Consider the following 24,945-nt stretch of genomic DNA (forward strand, 5'->3'; position numbering starts at 1 on the left):
ATGGTCAAGGTAAATTTATGCACCCCAGTGGAAAAGTAACAGCACATGCAATGGGCCAGATCACTGATGTTCCCATGGGAGAAACAGATTTTGGTCTTTTATTGCTTATACACTGCAGCTGATTAGACCCCTAGAAGGTGAGGCTGACACATGTGGTACAATCTGTAAGTAAAAAAAAAAAGGATATATTTTTTATGTACAGGCCGGGACTGGTCCTGCACACGTGGGCCCTGTCTAAGCTTAGTAATGAACGCCCAGGCCCGGGGTGGGCTGGTCTCGGACGTCTTAAAGTGGGCCCGGACGGGGCCTGGGTGGGAAAATGAGTCTTGTGCAGTGCTCTAACTACTACTACTACTACTACTACTACTACTACTACTACTACTACTACTACTACTACTACTCATTGTTTGCCGGCAGTAAGTGCAGGCAAAAATAAGATTAAGGGGCTCGACACTAACAACGCCTTCGGGGGCCCTCTTTTTCCGTGTCTTGATATAAATTAGCCATATTCCCCTACTTCTAGTGGTTGGGTATTGAGAGCCCGAATGTCCATCAATACGGAATGTCCAATGGAGACGGAATGGCCAACTAGTCTGGGTGTCCACTATCAGACATTCCAGCGCATTAAAGGGACCCTGAAACGATTTTGTCGATTTTCTACAAACATACTGAGTCATTAGAGTAGGTCTTGTGATCATTAATTGACGCATCTAAGTGCTCCGCGTAAAGCGTCTAATTTATTATAAGGTTTTAAATATGCACATCACTGCCGATTGCAGCACACTGCTCGGCGGCATATTAAACCGCCCCTACCCATATGACGCAAGTCACCCATATGACGTCAGTGGGGCTAGCTATCCGATTGGCTGGCCAGGGCGCGTGATCAATAAATTTTCGAACCTTATGGTAAACAAATGATGTTTGTAATAGTTGGAATGTTAGTTAACTTGTTTTTATAAAAAGAAAGTAACATAAAGGGAATGCACAAGAACTGTATTCTGTATATTTTAGTGCACTTAAGCACTTCCGGCACAGAGCAAGTGTCGTCTGCTTGTGTTACAACGTGCTCCATCTTTGATGAGAGCTCCGCCGTCAGTGTCGGTCTGTCTTTCCGCGAGCGCTATGATTCGACTTTTTTCGTTGTGGACTGCAAACGTAGCGACTGGCAATATGTCAAGCTGCGACCACATGTCCCTCTACAAGCCAGTAGACGAGCAGACTGGCTGCAGCGCATCGGACTGCCGCTATCCGATTGGCGCCAGGATTTGCGCGATTGCAGCCGTCACTTTAGACCGGAAGATTACTAACGCACTAGCATTTCGCGAGTCCGGTATTAAGGTAAACGCAAGTGCAAGGGGACAGGGCCTGGCCGTGTCCCCTTGCGTGTTGTTTCATGGGAATAACAGAAGTGCAAATGTGAATGATCTGCATGATGCAGCCACCTGGTTGGTTGCATAGAGCTCAACCAGACACAGTAGCAGTAACAAAATGTATTCTTCTTTGCAGATGGTGTAAATTTCTCGCAGGAGTGTAATCGTTAGCACTTTGTTTTTGTAAATGTTTAAAGTGTTTTACATTTGGTTAGAGCAATATTAGCTCTTTCTTTGGCGGGTTAAGCTCTGCGCCAATGGGTGGCTGGAATGTGGAGACCGATCAGGCAGCTCACGTACGTCTACGCTAAAGTTCCTTCATCAGCTTGAGTTTATGCCTCCACCGTTCCGTCGAAACGTTCAGCTAGTGTGTGGTTACCGGAATACTAGACACGTTCGGCGCTGCGACAAAATGCCCGCAACGCACGCTGCTTCAATAGCTCTCGCTTGGGGTCGACGGTGAAGCGGCTAGCAGAGAGGTTTCGCGTGGGTGGGGGCGGGCTCCAAAACAGCCGGAAGTGGACGATGTAACGTCGCATCGTGACGCAGAACCAGTGAAGGCGGAGCTTAGCCCCGATTGCTCGGCAAACGAGTTGAGGAGGAAAAGCATGGCTAGGGAGGAGGGTAACTTGTAATCGCTTGTAGCTCCATTAATACGTAACACTTCACTTAAATTGTGGTGCGAATGTTCTACTTAAGCTGCACCCTACGCGTCTACAAAATTTGTCCGAACCATTTCAGGGGCCCTTTAAACATTCTGGCCGCAAGCGGTGGTTGAGGGCCCAGGTCTGCAACCACCAGCTGAGATTTCTCGGATGTCTTGCACATGTCATTCCGTTTTCTCTTCCCGCAGCCGCAAGAGCTCCTGGTTGAGAACGAGAGCTACATGCACAATGTTCCCAAAGGTATGTGCTGCACACTGCATATGCTTTTGATAGGCACCCACCTTAACCCAAAAGTTGCAGGCGGTATCTGTCACGTGCTACCCGAGGCAGTTACTGTCTCAGCAGTCGCCATATAGGGCTTGTTTTATTGCGATAGCAATTACATGGACACTCCTAGGTGAATTCTTGCCGTTGCTGTGATGTTCATATAACCTCCAAGTGCGATAACATTGCGAGATGCGAGCGAAATCTTGCGAGGGTGAGCCGAAAAGGATGGGTGGCTTGATCGGAGATGTGTTCTCACGGTCACAAGGGGAGAAGGCGGAGAATCTGCACGCCGTCTTCTCACGCGCATGAGCGGGGGAGCGGGAAGATGTGCACATGGTACAAGGGGAAGGGGGAAGGGTGGCAGGTTAGTGCGCATCTCCTCTTCTATTCCAGCTGCGGCAGCTGAGCGCAGCCGTGTGCCTTCTATCTTGGAGGCAATCTGCACTGGTTTTAAAGACTAGCCGACCTGAGATAGATGATGGCTTCGTGTGCACTGTGTTTTTGCACACATAGTTTGCATTGAAGCGGAGCGGCACGAAGGGGAATTCGCTTGCCGCTGCCGCTCTTCATCACGCCACCGTTTTGACGACGAGTGTCCGCTGTCATCAAGTGAGATGTGTTCATGTTTGCCTGTGCGTTCCTGACAACATTCTTGTTAATTTAATTAGTAATTAAACATATCTTTACAGCAGTTTATGCAGATGATAAAACGACTAAGCTTGCTTCGTATTTCTGTATAATAATTTCATATAGCAATCAGTGCTTCAAAACTGTGACTATTTTTATATCAATGTCGTCAGCTGCATTTAAAGCATGCGCGCATCTTTCTCTTTCTTTCTCTGAGTGTGCACAGCACCACTTTCTGTGTTGTATAGTTGACACCGGGCAGCATGTACAAATGTGCATGACCAATCGAGAGTGGCTGCATGGTGCTTTCTCATCAGCGCTTTCCTTTTCCCACTTACAGGATCTGAAACACACTTCCGGGTGACTATCGTGTCGTCCGCGTTCGAGGGTAAAAGTTTAGTGCAGGTAAAGTTGCTTCTAGAGTCGTTTGTCCATATAGTTTGATCATATTGAAAACTTACTTAATTATGCAAACTACTGAGCACGTGCTGGTGGGCGATTTGGTTATGCATGATTACAGAGAAGGCGACAAATAAAACAACAGATGAAGTTACGTGTCTCGTGTCTCCTTCCTTCGTCTGTTGTTTTATTTGGCGCCTTCTTTGTAATTATGCAAACAAAAATAAACTGACACTTATCCTTGGTGGTGATTTCAATATAGATATGTTAAAGGTATCAACACTACAGCACAATTTTGAAACAATATTGTAATCTCATGGCTTCACTAATGCAATCAAAGTGATGGCACATATAATGCCTAATTCAACTACATTAATTTATCTCTTTATTACTAACCTAGATCCAGATGACACGTTAGGAGGTGTTCTCACTTCATGCATCAGTGACCACTTGCTAATTTTTTTGCTTATCAAGTTTTGTCAAGATGTCAGAAAGGGATCTTCTATTGATCGCAAGGTTTGAAACATTAATCAAAATACATTAGAAAGCTTGCACACTACATTAAATAATATAGCTTGGGATATTGTATATAACTCAAAGATGTCTGACGAGGCATACAAAGCATTTCTATCTTTATTTAAGGAAGCCTATAATCAATCATTTCCTTTAGTTTCAATCAAAAGGGCAAACTGGTCACGAAAACCTTGGATAACAAACTACTGCCTCAAAATGATAATAAAGAAAGATTATCTTTTTAAGAAGTTCTTGACCACACGTAATCCTGCAGACTGGAAAAAATTTACACAACACCGCAACAAAACTAACTCTCTGCTACGTAATGCGAAGCGCAATTATCTATTCAATTTCTTCCAGATTGATCAGAATAACAAAGCATATGTTGTATGGAAGAAAATTAACAAACTATTAAAACGGCCCTGTGCACATCAAAACATTACTGAAATAATTTTAAATGACAAACCTGTTTATGGTTGCAGCCTTGCAGGAGCCTTTAATAACTTCTTTGTAAACATGGTCAATAGCTCTTACCACCCTGATGCTACGAAAATGGTCCCCAGGAACATAAACAGCTTTGTATCTTAAACTGACATGTGAAGTAGAGGTTCATGCAATATTCGTTTCATTATGCATAGATGGCATAGAAATGAAACCTATTAAATATTCGCTTGACTTAATCTCAGTACCACTTGCTCATGTCTTTAATTTGGCTCTTTCTATGGGAGACTTCCCTAAAAGAATGCAAGTATCGTAAGTTATTGTGGTTTTTGAACGGGGGGGAGGGGGGGACAAACACAACTTGTTGAACTACCGCCCAATTTCTATTTTGCCCGTATTTTCCAAAGGCTTGGAAAAGATAATGCATGGCCGAATTTCAAACTTCGCTGAAAAATTCAATCTAATATATACCGCTCAATACGTGTTTCACAAGAAAAGATCCACTGAACAAGCGCTTTTAGCTAAAAAGAAAATACTCAAAGCCTTTGAAGAAAAGGAGCTCGTAGCTGGCTTGTACATCGATTTTTCAAAGGCATTCGACCGTCTAAATCACACAACGATGCTAAATAAACGAACTTTACGGAATACAAGGCTTGCCTTTAACACTTATAACTTCTTATCTCTCATACCGCATGCAAAGTGTTGCTATAAATGACACTTTATCTACACTTAAAATGATAAGCACTGGTGTCCCCCAAGGGAGTATTCTTGGACCACTGTTCAGTTTTTATGCCGGTGATATTACTTGCATAAACCAAAAACAAACATTAATCATGTATTTGGATGACACAACACTATTATTTCGTCATACTGATCGCAAATCGCTTCAACGTGACATAAATGAATGCCTTGAAAATTTGAGCGCATGGAGTACAATGAACTCATTAGAGATGAATGCTGAGAAAACCAAAGCCATTCTTTTCATTACAAGGCAATCGACCGCTGCATTAACAGGAAATCTTATTCTTGACAATTCTGCTGTGGAGGTGGTTGACTCAATTAAAACACTTGGAGTATACTTTCATAAACATATGTCCTGGGGTGCCCACATCAATTACATAATTACTCGGATATCAAAAGCTGTCGGCATATTGGCAAAATTCCATTTTTTTGTTCTACCATCTAGTATTACACTGTCTATTTACTATGCCTGTCTGTTTGCCTCTCACTTGAATTATTTCCTGCTTGTTTGGGGTAAAACAACTTTAGCAAACATAAGAAGCCTGCATACGCTTCAAAAGAAAGCACTTTGACACATAGCTGGTGAGCCTTTCCACGCCCATACTAAACCCCTTTTCAAGCGCTTTGACCTTATCTGCATTCCCAGTCTTTATGCATATACACTGGCAATAAAATGCAAACAAAATGTTATCACCCCTGAGAAGATGCTAGATTTTATTGCTCATTTAACATTCAAGACAGGCATTTATCCTACACATGATATATTTGGAGCATGCCATATTCCCGTACATATTATGGTACGTAAGTGCTATGACACACTCTCCCGGTTCTTCTGAATTATCTGCATGAGAATGAGATTTCAGTAGAAAATGTAAATAAAAATGCTTTACGCACATTTTTTGTTATGTAACTGTAAGACACCTGGTATTTCTATTGTGTATATTTAGTATAATTCTCTCAAATTACACTTATTCACATTGTTATATGCTTTATCTTCTATTTTGCATCCCTTTATGTTACTCATACCTGAGCTTGTATCACCCTTGTGTAATAATTGCGACTGAATTGCATTACTGAGTGCATTTTTTTTCGCTGGTCATTACGGCTGTCTGTCATGTAAGCAGTGGCCTGAACCTTCGTCAAGTGAACTAATTTTCACTGTTTGTTCAGGCCTCCCTTCATTCCTTTATGGAAAAAGCAAACTTTATTTTATTTTATATTTACACAGCTTTCTTTTTTTAACCTCGAGCACTTTTGTTTTAGGAAAAAGCTACAAAATTTACTGAAATCACCTTGCTACGGATGAATTATCTGCCCAAACAGACATCATTAGTGAGAAAAACCGAAGCCATTTGCTAAATAAACCATTTACATCAGTTAACGGCAAGCCTCGAAATCACATCGTGGTTTTGGCACGTAAAACTCTGGAATTTATTGTTTTACCTATAATTAACGTGTTACAAACTTTACACCTCATGTTTGTAACGAAAGTCAAAGGGAATCATCATAGAAAACCTAGTTACATGTAATTTTTTTCGTTTCAGAATGACCGTGTAGACCGAAATAAACGGCGTCAAATGATTTGTTCAGTTTACGCAATTACACACAAGGCACCACAAATTAAGCGCTGCTGTCTGTCCAACTCCTCTATGTCATAAAAGTGTGGCATAAAAGGAAGCCGCGCTTGCCTCTTTCCACTACTGAACTGATTGGCGCTTTGTGCAGCACCCGATTGGACTTGTAGTCACTTCAGCAGCAAGTGCGTGAGACGAACCACCAGATAACAGGGTATGGTGAAGCTTCATTTTTCACCACCACACTATACATAGCCGGAGAGTTTCACTGCGCTTCATGGTACCACCTGCATGTTCGAATAAATGGAGCGAATAATTTGATGCCAGTTAGTTCGGTTTACATGGCTACTGCAACATATAGGAACATTGAGCAAGATGTTTATGACGATTCCGTTTAACTTTCGCTATAAGCATGTGCCTTTAAGTTTGTAATAAAAGCTTATATATAATTACTCAGCTGATTGATTAATTTAGTTTTTCTTGCAACTGATGTCTGCGGGCAGACAATTAATCTGTAGCGACATGATCATAGTGATGAAGGCTTCTTTTTTTTTTATGTGCTGGAGTAAAATAACACACTATATCGTGGCCATTGATCTCATCCAATCATGTGCACTCCATGATCAGCTTTGATAAATGTGAGCAAATGAGGATTGCCTTTTAGCCGGGCTGGGTGCAAAGTTACAAGCTTTTGATTTCGATAAAATTAACGGCTGTAGGGTGATCTATTGTGGAAGAGAACACTTAATTGGCTTCCAGGCAAATATCTGTGCAAATACATGTCATTTTTGAAAAATTCCTTGGCTGATAACTAAGTCACTAATTCTTGCAGATGGAATAATATGCACCATTGCGCTTCCTTGATTTCAGCGCAAAAATAAGGGCAGTTTGCGATTTTAAATACATATTGGGTGTTGCCTTCCATCCTATTCTATTCTACGCATGGATATCACAGCCAAACTCGCTATAGAAGTCATTGACGACATGGACATCGCTGTGCAGGATAATTGTCTCCGACGTTGTGTATCCAATGGTATACATGTACACCAGAGCGTCCCTGAGTTATCACTCATCAAGGAAATAATACCTACTGGAGACCTCCACACCCGCGTCAAAATCGGGACATCATTGTCAGATTTTTCTCGTTCGTAAGAATTTGCATTCACCCTCCGATTCTTGTTCACAGTGCACCAATTAGGCTTATACTCATGCCATGAAACAGCTTTGAAAACTTTTGGTCAAGGGCCGTAATGACGTATGAAATAGCCTGGACTGTTTCTCTGACATGGTTTGCGTGAAAGTGCAGGGTATTGCGGCTCTCACACAAATAAAAATCAAAAGTGGAGATTTTTGTAGTGAGAGTTAACCATTCATATTCACGTGATTTAATGAATTGTAGGGTTTTACATGCCAAAACCATGATTCCATTATCAGGCACGCCGTAGTGGGGGATTTCAGATTAATTTTGACCACCTGGGGATATTTAACATGCCCCCAATGCATGGGACATGGCCCAGGTGTTCTTGCATTTTGCCCCCGTCAAAATGCAGCCACCGTGGCCGGAATTTGATCCCGCAGCCTCGTGCTTAGCAGCGCAACACCAAAGCCGCTAGGCCACCACGGCGGGTGTCGTATTCATGTAATGAAAATGCCTGTGTGTACTGGCAAGAAATTGATCATTTAGTTTATATTTTATCCATGCATCAAGGAGCCTTAAATGAATTTGTCCAAGACAAATGCAAAATACACGAGAATAGGACCATGCATCGAGAAGGCTAAACCCAGGGTTCGTTGTTTCCTCCAGGGCAAGATGGCACTTTTCTCGAATTGTTAGTCAGATGCATTGTCGGTGCAGTCAATATTATCAATGTGTAGCCCTCATTGTTCCCACCATGGTGCTAAATAAATTTGTGTTAAATTATTGCAGACGTGATTTATTTTCAACTCTTCATTTACTGCATTACTTGAAGGTCCAGGACCTTGAAACTTTAGAAAAAAAAATACTGACAAGTCTCAGAGCACCCTCAGTAATTTAATATATTTGCTTCCCTGCAGCCAGTTTCAACTTCATTTCCCAGGGGGTGACCGTGTGGCCCAGAGCTGACCCAGAAGGTGGTCATGCGGGGAGCAGGACGTCGCTACCTCCTGGCACTCGCTCCGGCCTGCTCAGTCGTCTGCTATAATGCTACTTGGTGCGAGGCTCAATGTAGCAGCATAGCAGATGACGCTGCGGGCCGGAGCGAGTGTATTATATTAAATCACATGGTGGTATCAAGAAGTTTCGATAGTGGTTCTGTTTAAAAGGAAGTAATTTATTTATCTGCATTGAAACACTGTCACCTTGCAAATGGTCCCCTTACACAGCGCTCCCAGCGTTCTTGCCACTTTGCGAATATCTCCTGGCCGTCTTCTTTTGGATGGAGTCTAACACGCCTCTGCAATTCGAGCTTCATGATGGCAATTGCGCCAAAATGACAACTTTTGAACTGTGTTTTTTTGAGGAAGAGAGTGAAATAAGCGGGAGCCAAATATGTTGGTAGAAACCATGTTGTTTCCAGCGAAAAAGTCGCGTGTGCTGAGTGATGTACAGGGTGTCCCGACTATCATGCACCAAGATTTAAAGATTTGCAAATTCCATGCAGCTGGACAGAACCAAGGTAATGTTGTTGCCGTTGCTTCGAGATACTTAGAGTATTTTTGGTATTTCGTCTAATTACATAATTAGTTTTAAATAATTAATCAACTTCTCAAATATTATAATCAGGGGATAAGTGTCAATGAGTAAATTCTAGAGCAACATGAAAAACCCCTGATACAGCTTTCTGTTGCTCAATACATGCTACATAAAAGTGTTTTTCTGAGCATGAATGAAATCTGCATATTCACGAAAAATTGCCATGCTTGACAATTTTGCATGTATTTGTGGACTTCTTTCACGCTTGTATGTTTTTTGTAAAATACCTGTATGTGACAGAGTGCATTGTTGTCGTGCAACATCCGAGCCCTCGTGCATCCTAGATCGGGTCATTTGCTCCAACCGGCCTCCCTCAGACGCCCTAAAGCTTGGCACTAAAACTCACTATGCATAGTCTGGCCATTTGGGACGAATTCCCAATGCACAATATACTGTCAACGCTGAAAAATAGGATGAGCATGCTTTATGTCGCGCAGCGGACATGCCTAGCCTTTTTTTTTTTCAGTCATGCAGACATTGAGCTTTTTCACTGCGACGGCAAGAGGAAACCGATAAGGTTAGCTAATTAACTATAGGTAAACTATGGTTAAACGATTAACCCCCAGCATGGAGCAATAGAAGGTACAATGCACCAGCTCGGACCTAGAGGTGCAGATGGGGCTTCTGAACCAAGTCCGGCGGGCAGCAGAGGCCAGTGGAGCTCAGGACCTCGGGCCCCATCCATAGGATCTCCAAGACCATCTTATTCCCTAAATAAATGTTTTCATCTTGATCACATGCGACGACTTGCTTCGTCTCAGGGTAGTACCTGCGTACCTAGATTTGGTTCCTATAGAACGTACTAGGACGTGAAAGCCAGGTCCTTCGTAAGGATTCATTTCCAATTAATTCCGCCCTCTTCTCAAAATTAAAAACCGAGCTCAAATGTTGCCATTTCGGAATGATTCCTTGAATCGTGTTCAAATCTCAGAAGGATGTTCGACTCATTCCGCAGAAGAGACCTCTAGGACACATTCGCAAATTGGCAGGAGTGCTGGGAGCGCTATGTTGCTGTGCAAGGGAACTATTGTCAAAGGTGAGAGTGTTTGAATGCACGTAAATAAATTGCTTTCTTCAAAACTGAACCAGTATAGGAACTTTTTGATACCACCTCTGTTTAGGACTGAGGCTGGTCAGTATATTTTTCTGGGATTTTGAGGTCCCGGAAGCTTGCACTATGCACATCTGTGTGGGTTTAAATTTGTCGGGCTGTGAGCAAGTCCCAGTCAGCCACTTAGTCATAGCTATCCTGTTTGTCTTTTCTTCTTTTTCATACATCACAGCAACATGCCATGGTGTATGCTGCATTGAAAGACGAGCTGAAGAATCCGGTTCATGCTCTCTCAGTTGAGGTTGGTACAGTGTTGATTTGTTTCTCAACGGTTAGAGATATTAGAGTTCTTTTCTTAGCGCAGCAGTACAGGCGGAGTCATGTGCGGGAATACTGGAAGGCTTATCTGGGAATGGTAGTGTTGGTGGTGGCATGTTGTGGTACTGGTCGACTGTAACATGCAAAAAGCATTCTTGAACAAGACTGAAAATCAGTGGCACCCTGGGTCTCGATGTTTAGTAGGAAGCATATGAAACTGATAGGCAACTACAGGCATCACTGTCTGCTGGCATCTATATGCCGTATGGAATACCAGCGCACCGACCAAAATCCCCACACGAATTCAGGAAATTATGCACGTCTCACCAAGTCCCAAGAACATGCACCTGAACTGGGCGACAAACCTAAGGGCAGTCGCTCATGAGGAAGTATTAGAACCACCCCAATGTCTTTTACGTAGACAAGACCAGCACCACAAGAAGCACTGCATTCGTCATCAGCATAGTCGACAATCACGGGACCGAAATGAATGCGTTGTCGGTTTCCAGAGTGAGCGCTGCAGAGGCAGAGGAACTAGCAAGAGCTTTAGCTATCACAACGAAAGTGCACTGGGAGTGCATTATAGTCCTGACGGACTCGGACGGTATGCAAAAATTTTTTCAGGCCCGCACATCACATTCTGAGGGGAGCACATTAGCTTCTATTGTACATACAACTTGTGTGGACACAGCGGCATGAATCCTTACACGGCAATCAGCAGGCATATACTTACGCCCAAGCGCATGCACACTGGCTGCCGCGAGAAGTACGCGCCGAGCAGTTCTACCCCGAGCCACTACCATTAATCTACACACAGATCCTACCACACTATCGCATTTCACAAAAAGCACTACCACTGCCTCATAATGTTTGCATGTGAGGGAATGCCATAGTATGGCGGAAACTCCGAACAAATACATATCCACACTTCAGTCTCTACCATGGCATATTGTCACCTGGTAGTGATGTATAAAATGATGTATACTGTACTCTGCACCATATTCTTATAAATTCCCACGCTGCGATCAATACGCAATGCTCTACCATGTGGTATGGCCTTGCACAAGCACACCAGAGCTCACACCCATGACACACCTCGCCACACGCAGACGTCAACCAGATGTGTGCCATCAATGCAGCCATAGATTTCTCCATGAGCTTTCATCTTTCAATAATCGAGAATCATATCAATGGCTTATCAGCTGTCGTGATAAGCCTCGTGTTTGTATTTCTATTGCTTTTTTTGTTTTCATTCCACTTTGTCTCATATCTCTGTATCTCGTTACTTAGCCCACGTGAACTTTTGAAACACTGTGCATCATTGTTTTTATCAGTCACGGTTCGTGACAGACGTCTATGGAAACCCTTATTTATAAATTTTTTCCATCATGGATGATGGGGGAGTCGGGGTGATAGTAGTGTGCCTCTATGTCACTGCCGCCTAGCGAGGCACCCTAGCTGGTAAGAGCACCTATGTATACGCTGTAAAGCTGATGAGCAAGTAAGTCTCCCGAACAACGTGAAATAAGGAATAAATTTCTTAATTCTCCACTTCAATGATCGAGCGCCAAGTATATGTTTGCTTAAAGGGACACTAAAGGCAAATACTAAGTCGATGTGGACTGTTTAAATGCCTTTTCAGAAACCTCACAACGCTTGTTTCGTGCTAAGAAAAGACTTGGTTTACGAGAAAATTGCATCTGAAGGGTCCGAATACCCTTTTTAAAATTCAAATCTCGCCCACCCAACCATGGGAGTGGTGACGTTGCATACACCATCACCACCCTTTGCTGCTGTTAATGAGTAAAACGGTGCCTGACAGACGGCGGTACCGAGCCAAGACAGAGCGGTGGATGCGCCGCTGCAGCTCCTTTTTGGTCAAGTGGCGTAGACCATTCAGGCATCCCGCAACATCACATGGAAGTTGAATTCCCTGCTACTTGCAGTTTGCGCGAGTTTTTGCGAGGCCCCCGCAGGGGCGTCTGCGTCGGCAGGCGTTTGGTGTGTTGCGACACCACGTACCCGAGCACATGAGGGTTGGACCCACCCGCGTGTAGCCGTGCGTGCCTTAGCCGTGTCTGGGGAAAAGGGGATCCTGGGGGTTGAGCCGATGCTGGGTGTTTGGACCTTTAAGGCCCCCTGGCGGAGGCAACACACCTCTTCGGCCTCGGCTTCACATAGACGGCACCTCCAGAGTGACCCACCTGGGGGAAATCGGCAGTCGCCTTTTCCTGTCCTTCTCTCCATTCTTCGTCTTTCTCTCCAACTTTTCCATCTTTCCTGTCTTCTCTTCACTTCTTATTACTTCCGTATTTCCTGGCGGCAAGGGTTAACCTTGTGCATTATGCCCAACCTCGGGTATAGGTATTTGGTTATAGTGGGGATGTACCGCTGGCGTGCGCAGAACTGGATACTTCCCGTCCTGTGGCGGCCATCCCTGCCGAATATTATTATTACTTATGGAATCAAATTTCCCTCCACTCCCTGATCGCTCCTTCAAGGGGGGGTGCACCGAAGATTCCTTAAACTTCTTCATGAGTCACAAAGAAACATTCCCAAAATACCATGTCATTCACAGTCAACATGAAAGCAAGACAGTCCGAACAATATCTCCTTTTGTTGTGGCGAAATCATTGGCAAACTCCATTGGCCCAGGTTACAAAGTAACTAAAATGGGAAGCGGCGATCTTCTTCTTGAACTTCGTGACAAGACACAGTACAGTAAATTGTCAAAACTAATTGCTTTTGGGGACATTCCAGTTTCAGTAGGCCCACACAGATCTTTGAACACTGTCCGCGGTGTCGTCTCTGAAGATGACCTGCTCGATCTTAGTGAAAGTGAGCTACTTGAGGGATGGCAAGATCAAAATGTAGTAAAGGTCCAGAGAATAACGATTAGGCGGGACGGCAAGGAAATCCCTACAAAACACATAATCTTAACTTTTGGAACTAGCAACTTACCAGACTCAATAGAAACAGGATACTGCGAACTCCGTGTAAGGCCATACATTCCTAACCCACGCCAATGCTTCAAATGTCAGCGGTTCGGGCACGGCTCACAAAGCTGCCGAGGGCGCACTACTTGTGCAAAATGTGCATCAAACGAGCACTCATCTGACACTTGCACTTCCACCACCCATTGTGCTAACTGTGACGGGGATCACCCAGCGTACTCTCGTTCTTGCCCATCGTGGAAAAAAGAAAAACAAATCATCGAAATCAAAATCAAACTGAACCTTTCCTTCCAAGAGGCGTGCAAGCGCTTCTCGATGAACCAATCTAGTCCGTCTTACACCGATGTGGCGCGCCGGGGGGCAGCGCTACGTCATTCGGCGGCCGCCCAAGTCACACGGAGTGTGACGGCGGTCACGCCACCAGCCCCTCCCGGCCGGAACAGCCAGCGCTGTTCAGGCCCCTTCAAAGGAGGAACAGCAGACCCTCGGGCCTGTTGAACTCAGGGCCACTGCTCGGGCAGATCGGCCCACCACTCCCGCAAACGTGCCCGCTCCGCGGGCACTATCCACCGCCTCAGACGAGGCGATGGACACAAGAAATAACACTCCGGCGTCTCAGACGCCCAAGCAACGGCGCGGCTCTCTCGAGCGCACCGGGAAGAAAGAAAAATTCCGTATCACGGGGCCTGGAAAGGCCTCGTGAGCTAATCTAATCTATATCTCTTAGACACACAGCACAAAACATATATAATATGGACACGCAGATATTACAGTGGAATGTGAGGGGTTTACTCCACAACCTAGACGACATTAAGGAACTTTTACATAAGTACACCCCAAACGTGCTGTGTGTCCAAGAAACACATCTTAAACCTTCGCAAACAAACTTCCTCCGACTGTATGCCATTTTCCGAAAAGACCGCAACGAGGCCCTGGCCTCGTCGGGCGTTGTGGCAGTAATACTAGATAAGAGTGTTGCTTGCCGGCAGTTACAATTTAAAATGCCCCTAGAGGCCGTTGCTGTCAGAGCAGTGCTTTTTAGTAAGCTGCTGACAATTGCATCCTTATACATTCCTCCAAACTATCAACTCTCCAAAACTGAATTTGAAAGCTTTATTGCGCAACTTCCGGAACCATACATTGTCGTTGGAGACTTGAATGCCCACCATACCTTGTGGGGCGACTCTAGGTGTGATGCCAGAGGGCGTCTCATTGAAAACTTCCTCATCAGTACGGGTGCATGCTTGCTAAATAAGAAAGAGCCAACTTTTTACAGCGTTGCGCACAAGACATTTTCATCTGTAGATTTATCCATTGTTTCAAGTACAGTCGTGCCGTACTTGGAGTGGAACGTACATAAGGACCCATACGGGAGTGATCATTTCCCGATTGTTTTAAACTTGAGGAAACGGGACGAATGTTCTCCACATATACCCCAGTGGAAAGTTGACTCAGCGAACTGGCAGCGATACGGAGAGCTGACATATATGACCTGGGCTGATATTCGTGCGCGTTGTATTGACGACGCATTGTCATATCTAACCGCATTTATTCTCGACGTAGCGTCAATATGTATCCCGCAAACAAATGCATCGCCTAATAAACAACGTGTTCCGTGGTGGAATGATGAATGTGAGGAAGCACGAAAGAAACAGAATAAGGCTTGGAATCAGCTCCGTGACTCTCCGACTATCGGAAACCTTATCAGCTTTAAGAAAATAAAATCAGAAGGCAGAAGAACGCGCCGCCGTGCCAAAAGGGATAGCTGGCAAAAATATATTTCCGACATTAATTCTTATACAGACGAAAGAAAAGCCTGGAACAGGGTAAACAAATTAAAAGGCCGCGAAACTCATCCTCTACCATTAGTAAACACACAAGCAGACACTCTTGAGGAACAAGCTGATTGTCTAGGAGCACATTTCGAGCACATTTCCAGCACATCTCATTATACAGATACATTCCTAAAATACCAGCGACTAGCAGAACAGCTGCACTTGAGTCGGAAAGGCACATCCACTGAAGCATACAATCGTCCATTTGGAATGGCTGAGTTGCAGGCCTCACTGAACTGTTGCAACAAATCTGCTCCAGGAGGTGACAGAATATTGTATGACATGATCAGACACTTACACCCTGAAACTCAAAATACACTGCTGTCACTTTTCAATTCCATGTTCTCTGCCGGCTACATTCCTTCTGCCTGGAAAGAAGCAATCGTAATCCCCATTCTCAAAGAGGGCAAGGACCCTTCCTCACCGAACAGTTATAGGCCTATAGCTCTGACAAGTTGTCTATGCAAATTATTTGAGAAAATGATTAACCCTCGCCTCACCCATTTTCTTGAAAGCAACAAGATACTCGATCCCTTTCAATGCGGTTTTAGGGAGGGTAGATCCACAACAGATCACCTTGTCCGCATCGAGACAAATATCCGAGATGCCTTTGTCCACAAACAATTTTTTCTATCAGTATTTTTAGATATGGAAAAGGCATACGACACAACCTGGCGCTATGGAATTCTCCATGACCTGTCTGAAATGGGAGTCCGAGGCAACTTGCTGAACGTGATTCAGAGTTACCTCTCCAATCGCACGTTCTGTCTTAGAGTTGGTAATGTTCTGTCTCGTCCATTTACGCAACAGGCTGGTGTTCCACAAGGTGGTGTGCTAAGCTGCACTCTTTTTATAGCCAAAATGAATTCGATCCAGACTGCCATACCATATACTATGTTTTATTCGGTGTATGTGGATGACATCCAGATAGGTTTCAAATCATGCAACCTAAGTATCTGCGAGCGGCAAGTACAGCTTTGCATAAATAAATTATGTATGTGGGCGGACAAAAACGGCTTCAAGCTAAACCCACAAAAAAGTATGTGCGTCATATTTTCTAACAAAAGAGGCATAATGGCGGACCCCGCAATAGATCTAAATGGAGGACGGCTATCTGTGAGCCATGAACACAAATTTCTAGGAATCCTTTTAGACAGTAAGCTGACTTTTGTAGCACATTTGAAGTATCTGAAGTCAAAGTGCCTCAAGTCTATGAACTTGCTGAAGGTCTTGTCACGTACATCTTGGGGAAGCGACAGGCGGTGCCTTTTAAAGCTCTACAAAAGTCTAGTATTAACACGCCTTGACTACGGAGCAATAGTCTATAATTCTGCCGGAGCTAATGCTCTGAAAATGCTTGATCCTATTCATGACTTAGGTATCAGCCTTGCTACAGGCGCCTTTAGGACTAGCCCTGTGCAAAGCCTCTACGTTGAATCAAACGAATGGTCATTGCACTACCAGAGGACATATTTAACTTTCTCCTACGCCCTTAAAGTTAGGTCAGATGTTAAACATCCTTGTCATTCCACTATATGCGACTTGTCCACTGCTAGGCTGTTTCGTAACCGCCCAGCCACTAGGCCTCCTCTGTCCCTCCGATTGGAAGCACTATCAGAAAGAACAGGGGTCCCACTTTTACACAATGTCCTAATGGCTCCTACACGGCTTCCACCGCCTTGGGAGTGGCAGACTATCCAATGCGACAACTCTTTCTTAGAAATATCGAAACGAGCCCCGGAGGCACACATATATTCGCATTTTCTGGAACTCAAGGAGAAGTACTCATGTGATGAATTTTACACAGATGCTTCGAAGTCTCCAGCTGGTGTTGCTTACGCAGCTCTGGGACCCTCACTTTCAACATCTGGACCACTAAATCCATACACCAGTATCTTTACAGCAGAAGCATACGCCATTCTTAAGGCTATTGAACACATACAGCTCAGAAATATCGCTAAGGCTATTGTCTTCACTGACTCATTAAGTGTAGTGAGAGCCCTAATTAGCTTACGAAAGCATAACAACTCGGTTTTTAATAAGCTGTATAGCTTGTTATGCTCCGCATATATGTGCAACCAAGCGATTATACTATGCTGGGTACCTGGCCATAAAGGCATAAAAGGCAACGTAGCTGCTGACGAAAACGCTACATCAGTGAGTTTTAGCAACACAGATGGAAATATCCCCATTCCTGCCACAGACCTAAAGCCCTTTCTGCGCCGTAAATTGAGGAATCACTGGCAAGAAGAGTGGGGTACACAAACATTGAATAAGTTGCACATTATAAAACCAAAATTGTGGAATTGGATAAGTGACAAAACAGCACGGCACACGGAAGTACTTCTTTGCCGATTAAGGATAGGCCACACATACGGCACCCACTCTCATCTATTGACTGGGGGCGATCCTCCAACTTGTGTTAAGTGCGGCAATAATCTCACTGTCCTCCATGCTCTCATTCAGTGCCCTGCAATAGAAACAGACAGGAAAAAGTATTTCCCTGCTGCATATCGCGAGAATTTACCCCTTCACCCTGCATTTTTTCTTAGCGATGAACCTCTTTTTAAAGGGATACTAAAGTAAAAAATGATTTCTTCTGCATCAGTAAATTACCGTTCTACAACACCAAAAACACCACTCTTACAACGATAAGATGTTTGGTAAGACAGAAAAAGCGCAAGAACGAAATACGGGTGGTGACGCCTACTTAAGTTCCCGCACCTGGGGGCTGTGATGTTTTGGATTTTGATGGCATCTCCTAGGGCCTACTAAATATATATAGCGGTACAGATTGACTACATCGTGTTCTAAAGGAACCGAATAATAAACATGGCAAGTTTCTGGAACCTTTATTCAGCCAACGCGGCTCAAATGCGAAAACATACTTTGGAATCCCTGACGTCACGCTGACGTACCGGCGCTGGGGTTTCGGCGCAAAATTCAAATACTGATACTTGGACCTTCATTTTCTCATCTAATAATCAAACTATTTTTTTTTAATGACTGCCTGCAGGGTTCTCAAACAATGCTTCATTAGTCTAAATTGATTTATTGTTTCGCTTTAGTGTCCCTTTAATCTGCAAACAGTCTTAGAGTTTTTAGCCGCAACGGACACCCTGAAAATCATCTGGCCAGGCAACTTTTAAGCAAACGACTAACAGCCCTGCCTTCAAGGGCTCTCTTGAAACTCTGGTGTCAGTGTTATGGTTTTATTGCATCATCTTTTAACGAAAGCCCATTGCCGTAGCCCACATCACATCCTAGTCACCGTCATTATTTTACCACCTATATATTCCACTCCACTTACAGCGTAAGTTTTTTAGGCCCTTTTACAGCCATATCACATCTACCATGATGAGTTCATTGTGCATGTCATCCACAATACATCGTCAACATTACCACATGTCATGGCGCTCTTTGGTCAAACCTGGCCCTTGCGCCATAAAACACCACACATCATCATCATCGAGTTTTTGCGAGGCAGCAAAACCAGCACAGCACTACGCGATAACGAAACTACTAAAACGCGAAAGCGTGCGCGACGCTGAGTCGAGCGAAAACAAAACCTTTCGACCGACTGTGTCGCTGTTAAGGGTAATTTCTATGCGTTCATTTTTCTAAAAGTGAAATAGAACTGGACAACTAGCATTTTATTTCGTCTTATAATACAATGCAACTGTTTTTTGCAACGAGTTATTGAGTACTACTAACAAAATTTAACTGAGTGCTTTCGTCATTGGGCAAGTACTTGAATGTCCTAGGGGAGTCTGTAATCATATCCTGCATTTACCTCAATTTCTTGATTATGAAGGCTCTGTTCGCGATAATATTGACACCTTAGAGATTCTTGAACACGAATCTATCATTTTAGCTTGACTTAATATTTGCCTTTAGTGTCTGTTTAAGGTTTATAATTTTTTTTAAATAAAATGTATAAAATTGCGTGCGAACATTTTCTATATACGAAGTGAAGGAATTAGAGTGGGCTCTTTTTGAATTTGTCTTGTTGCATTAGTGCTTCATATTGTAATGACTGAGTTGTTGATGATGGCATGGAGTTTTTTTACATCAGGCTAATTTTCACTGTGGCCATGAGGTTTCGTATAAAGTCTAAGTGCAATAAGGTCATATCACACCCCATGCGCTATCTGCTGTGGATGCGAAGGAAATCGTGCAAGGATGAACCGAGAAGAATGGTGCTTGTTCCCTAGTGTTGGAGGTCATGTGATAAAGCGTGCAGAAGGTGTGAGAGAGGGGCAAGTGAGCACACGTATCCTTTCCTAGCCATGGCTGCGCATGGCTGTCCACGCGGCTGAGCGCATACACCACCTGCGCCCTGTCTTGTAGGTGCTATCTGGCAGGCGCAAAGTTTAGTCGGGCTGAATTGGCTGGGGACTGCATGTGCACTGTCGCGCGCCTATAGCTGGAGGTCGTGTAATCTAGAGCTTCGAAGATGCGCTGAAGTGAGAGGCAGCAGAAGCATTCACTCTCATCTGTTGTGACAGTGATTGTTCGTGGTCATCGAGTGAGATCGCTTCATGTTTGCACATGTGCGCGTGACATCATGCTTGCTAATTTAGTAAGCAAATGTTTGCTGCAATTTATACGGCCAATAAAGCTCGGAACTTCGTGTAACTGTCTAATATACTTTGAAAAACTATGAATGCTTCGTCTTTCGTGCGAAACTTACTTTTTTTTTTTAATTAATGTCCTCGCCTTTCTTTACTTCCAGACGTCGACGCCGGACAAGTGGCAGTCAAAGACAGGAAAATCGCCACCTTGCCTTGGGGGGATGAAGAGGGAAGGCTGAGACAAAGACTGAAGCAGTTGTAGCGACTGGGGTTGTTCGCATGGCTCTAGGGAATGCTGGTCGTCTGTTATGGAAAGGAAAAAAGGGCATGCAATCATTATATAGTTATGCTTGTTGTTTATTTTAATGGTTATATTGTTTTATAGTGCCTTCATTTTGTCTACTGTTACACTAAGGTAAATCGAAAATGACTTGAACGAATGTCTTCGTTTAATGAACAATTGTAGAATTGCCGCGTCGGTAGTGAACCATTATATTTGCATTTCACCTTAAATGAATTATTGCTTTAGCGAACACTCTCTTGATATTGATTGAAATTCTTTCAACTACAGTTTATTGTATATCAGCACAGCGAAGGTTCAGTCTGAAAAAAAGAGAAAGAGAAGAAAACACACCATTTGCCAAGCTTTAGCAGCTCCGAATTCTTTCAGGAAGCAGTGTATGTCATGTGGTAACGAGTGCACTATATACCAAAGTATTGTTTATGATGATAAAAACCTTACGTATACTGCCAGAGCCACATTTTAACTTCATGGTTGAGAGCACGCAGAGCTGTAAAAAAAGAAGCCTCTGTAAAATGGCTTTACCCACAAAATGTTTGCTTGTTAATTAAGGATAACGGTTGACCTTTCATATAGGTCTCTTTGTAGCAGACTTTCGTCACTCATTTAATTTACTTTCTGCATTAGGCGCGAAGATATACAGGGGCTCCATCTACCGAAAATGTGAAGCTGACGTATTACGAGAAATAATGTGGCGTGCTCCTCATGCGTAGTCTCTCTGCCAGTGCGTTAATGAAGCACCACGTGCGTGTCCTCCTGGACATTTCTGAAAGTGCCTCCAAAACACGGGGAGTTGGTAACTGCCGAATGACTGGTCGAGAGAAAAATGCAAATACAGAACACTTTACACACACCGTATCTTCACAAAATACAATGCAAGGCTACTGTTCGGCTAGTTCGGAAAACTCACTCATGAATCGACTCACTTATACCAATCCATGAGTCTGAGGGAGTATGGTCAAACTGAGTAGAGCTGCATGTGACTAGACGTGCGGCACTTTTCTCACGGGATTTCGCTGGCTTTTTCAGGCTTTGAAAAAACTTTTATTTAGCATGTATTGAGCAACAGAAATCTCGAATGGGGAATATTTCAAGGTGATCTGCAATATTCAAGTGAACTCTTTTGCTTTAAGCATAGTATCTGAGAAGTTTATCAATAATAAGTAATTATGTGATTAGGCAAAATACAAAAAGAAAAAAAGTCTGACTTGCTCCATGCGACGGTAAACAGTGTTACATTGCTTCTATCCAGCTACGTGGCACTTGCATATTTTTGAAATTTTGGCACAAGTTACGCGGGACACGTGGTATATCTCGTATTATCAGTTCATTAATAATCATCGATGTATTCAATTCACTAGAAAGCTTGAGTTTGTGTGAGCCTGTAGCGCAATTAGACCTGCCTCAGTCTGACTCTGGTGAGTTTGCCCAAGTGAAGGCTGGCTGTGAAACATTTTGGTGAATCTGAGTCTGAATGAGCCCTGCTAAGTAGAATTTTCGGGAGTCTGAGTGATGCTCTGAGCAAAAAATCTAATTTGTGAGCGAGTCTGAGTGAGAGTGTAGTTTATTTTACTGACCTGTGGTCATTGCAATAATCTGTCGAGCTGTGGTTTTTGCATGAAAGCAGCTTCCACAATTTCCCTAGTGAGCTGTGTCTCACTAAAACTTCAGTATCTTCAAAGAGGGGCACGCAGCCGAAGTCCCGGCAATGGACGCCCAAGTGGCCTAGTACAGTGCTGTGGCCACTTGGGCGTCCATTGCCGGGACTGCGGCTGCGTGCCCCTCTTTGAAGATACCAAAGTTTTAGCGAGACACAGCTCACAGATCACTCGGGCAATTGTGGAAGCTGATTTCATCAGAAAACTTGGTAGTATTTGCGTTAGTGCCTCCTCTATCGCGCTGACCCCTGGTGAAGTCACGTATCTAAACAGATAGAAATCGTAATGTTTTTTATTTTTTGTTTTTCTGGTGACCATGCTCTTAGTTCAGTGACTTGCTGTTAGAACACCCTATGTGACTGCCTTTCATTTTCTGCGCATGCCCTTTCTTGTATATATACACACGATGTGGCAACGCAATTAAATGTTGTTGGAAGTCAGTGCTGTGTACGTCGTCTTCGCAGTCCTTGTCTTTCGCGCTGTACGTTATTTTTGATAAAGAAATATAGGTTCTCCAACTTCTAATATTGAGTGTGGCAGCACTTAAAGAAACGTATTGCAACTAAAAATTGCAACACATATGATGAAACAAATGAAATAGCTAGGGAGAGTTTAATAGACCAATAAACAGGAAGTGCCAGTTCCCAACATTTCTGAATACTTCACATATGTACTCACCTCATAAGTATGGCTTCTCTTAATTGCTTGCACCTCTGCCTTAATTTCATAATTCTCCACTCTCACTGTTTTGCTCATGCTGATCGACACCTAGCACAAAGGTTAAGGTAAAAGCAGCTGAGCATGTGCTTGTGTTGTGAGGTAAGCTGTTCATGTTTGCTAACCACATGCCAATTTCTGAGAGCAGATGAAAGCTAAGCCATAGAGAAAACTGATACCTTGGTTCAATGATAAATGAAAATGCCAACATGGAAAAATTAAACAGCCCACAAGAATCAGCAGAATTTACACAGATTGGGAAAACTGAAAAGATGCATCATGGTATTTATGTTGCACAGGTCCTAATGAAGCTGATATATATTTTCAGTCTAATAAACTTATAAGGCAATACACGACCAGCAATACTGTATGGAGCCTAAACAATTTTAATAAAGTCATCTAGAAATCAGGATAGAGAAATGACTGAATTGAGGATGCTAATTAAGGTGCATGAGGTGGAGGCAAAATGTGAAAATAGGTCTTAAAAAATTACATCCAGCACACACTTAAGGTGGCAAAGATTGGACTCAATTTCATTTCATTTCATTTTATTACCTTAAAAGCCCCCTATAGGGACATTACATAAGGGGTGGGCATGCATATATTATACATCAGTCTAAGAATAAAAGAGCGTAAGTAACAACACACGTGAAAATTAGGTACATAATTACATCTAGTACACACATAGATAGCATATCCCATACATTTTTTTTATTCTGAAAAATGGTCTGTTAGTTTTTGCATGAATGTAGGTGCACAGGTTATGGCGGCAATTTGGTGGGGCAGGTTGTTCCAATCTGTTGCTGCGAGAAAGAAGAATGAGGCTGAAAAAGTGGTAGTACGAGTGCGAGGGCGGCCAACTTGCTACGCGTGCCGAGTGCGATGCGATATACGGGCAGCGGGAATAATGTATGGTGGTTGATTAAGTGAAGTATGATAAAACTTATGAAAAAGAGAGAGAGTTGAGATGCGACGGGCAATCGGCGAGTGTAACCAATCCGGATTCCTTTAAAAATGTAAAAAAAAAATTGACTAGGATGATTGGTATACATACATGAGAAAGCAGCAGCAATACAGCACAGATAACTGTCATGCAAGAGAGGACATTAGTCTAAAAATTAACAGTAGATCAAAAGAATGGTTAGCATGGGCTCAGGCTTATGCAGAATTCCATATGGTAAGCATGATGTCAGAGCTGCATCTCGTAAAGAGCCGTGATGCTTTACATGCCTCGATTATGATATGGGCCAAGAGTGTATCACGGATAGCACCAAGAGGGGGCTTCCTCCAAAAAGAAAATGGGAGGGGGTTGGAGAAGAGGTTTTCTACATAACAGGTACAGAGTCGTACGAGTCGAAATTAGAGCCAAATTAGAGCTCGAGGGAAGAGACAAGTTTCCTAGACGACGTCCTCTGGCTGTTTTTCGACCAGATGATGTTCCTGCGCTACACAATGGAGTGTAGACCGCAAGTGATCTTGAAGTTTCCATCTTAAGTGGCGGGTTAAAAATGAAACGCGGCATTCTAGTGCTTTCCCTTTACTACGTTGATCGGAGATGCCGTATGTTTGTATTATAGCTGGAAATATGCACCGCACTTGTGGGAATCGACTCAAAATTGTGCTTACACAAGTAAATCGACGCACAGTGTGCATTATATTCAGCTTTGTCTATGTGGCGATAAAATATTTGTGCGGAATCGCTGCTCCGATTATTGCATATTTCGTTAAATGTGATCCGGTAAGGGGACATACAAGCAGTACGAGGATAGCTTTGTATACTTATTTATTTAGGTACCCACAAATCCAGTTTGGCTTTGCAGTGGGGAGCAGAGAAAGCAGAAATACAGGTACAAAATAACAAGTAAAATAGCACACAAAAACCTAACAATAAAGCATAAGACAGAAGTACAGAGAATATCACATACGAATTAGCAGGACGAAAAAGAAAAGGGCTTGCATGATGCACACACAAAAACAAAACACAAAAGATGCAAGCAGTTTCTTTTGATTCTGTGCACTGATCCCAGAAGGCAGCATGCAAGTCCATGACCAGTATTTAACCGAGTATTGAATGTTGCTATATTCACGTGTGTCTTCGTCACCGCAATGAACAGCTTTAATTTTGCATTTTGTTGCGTGCCAGCAGTGTGCAAATTAGTGCTTCATCACAGACCCTCAAATATTACCTAGCTAGCTTAGGGATTCA

The 24,945-nt window shown here is 43.4% G+C and overlaps 1 protein-coding gene across 1 annotated transcript in view; it reads left to right on the forward strand.

Annotated features, from left to right (window-relative positions):
• LOC135909084 (bolA-like protein 1) overlaps positions 1–21,426 on the forward strand; it is a 69,240-nt gene extending 47,814 nt beyond the window's left edge. Inside the window, exons 4-8 of the mRNA XM_065440919.1 lie at positions 2,224–2,275; positions 3,270–3,334; positions 10,287–10,367; positions 10,615–10,683; positions 20,225–21,426. Of these exons, the coding sequence (XP_065296991.1) occupies positions 2,224–2,275; positions 3,270–3,334; positions 10,287–10,367; positions 10,615–10,683; positions 20,225–20,302 (345 nt within the window). The 3' untranslated portion in view covers positions 20,303–21,426. The remainder of the gene's footprint in view (positions 1–2,223; positions 2,276–3,269; positions 3,335–10,286; positions 10,368–10,614; positions 10,684–20,224) is intronic.
• Positions 21,427–24,945: the final 3,519 nt, after the last annotated feature.

Source organism: Dermacentor albipictus, unplaced genomic scaffold (genome assembly GCF_038994185.2).
Source record: "Dermacentor albipictus isolate Rhodes 1998 colony unplaced genomic scaffold, USDA_Dalb.pri_finalv2 scaffold_24, whole genome shotgun sequence".
Lineage (NCBI taxonomy): Eukaryota > Metazoa > Arthropoda > Arachnida > Ixodida > Ixodidae > Dermacentor > Dermacentor albipictus.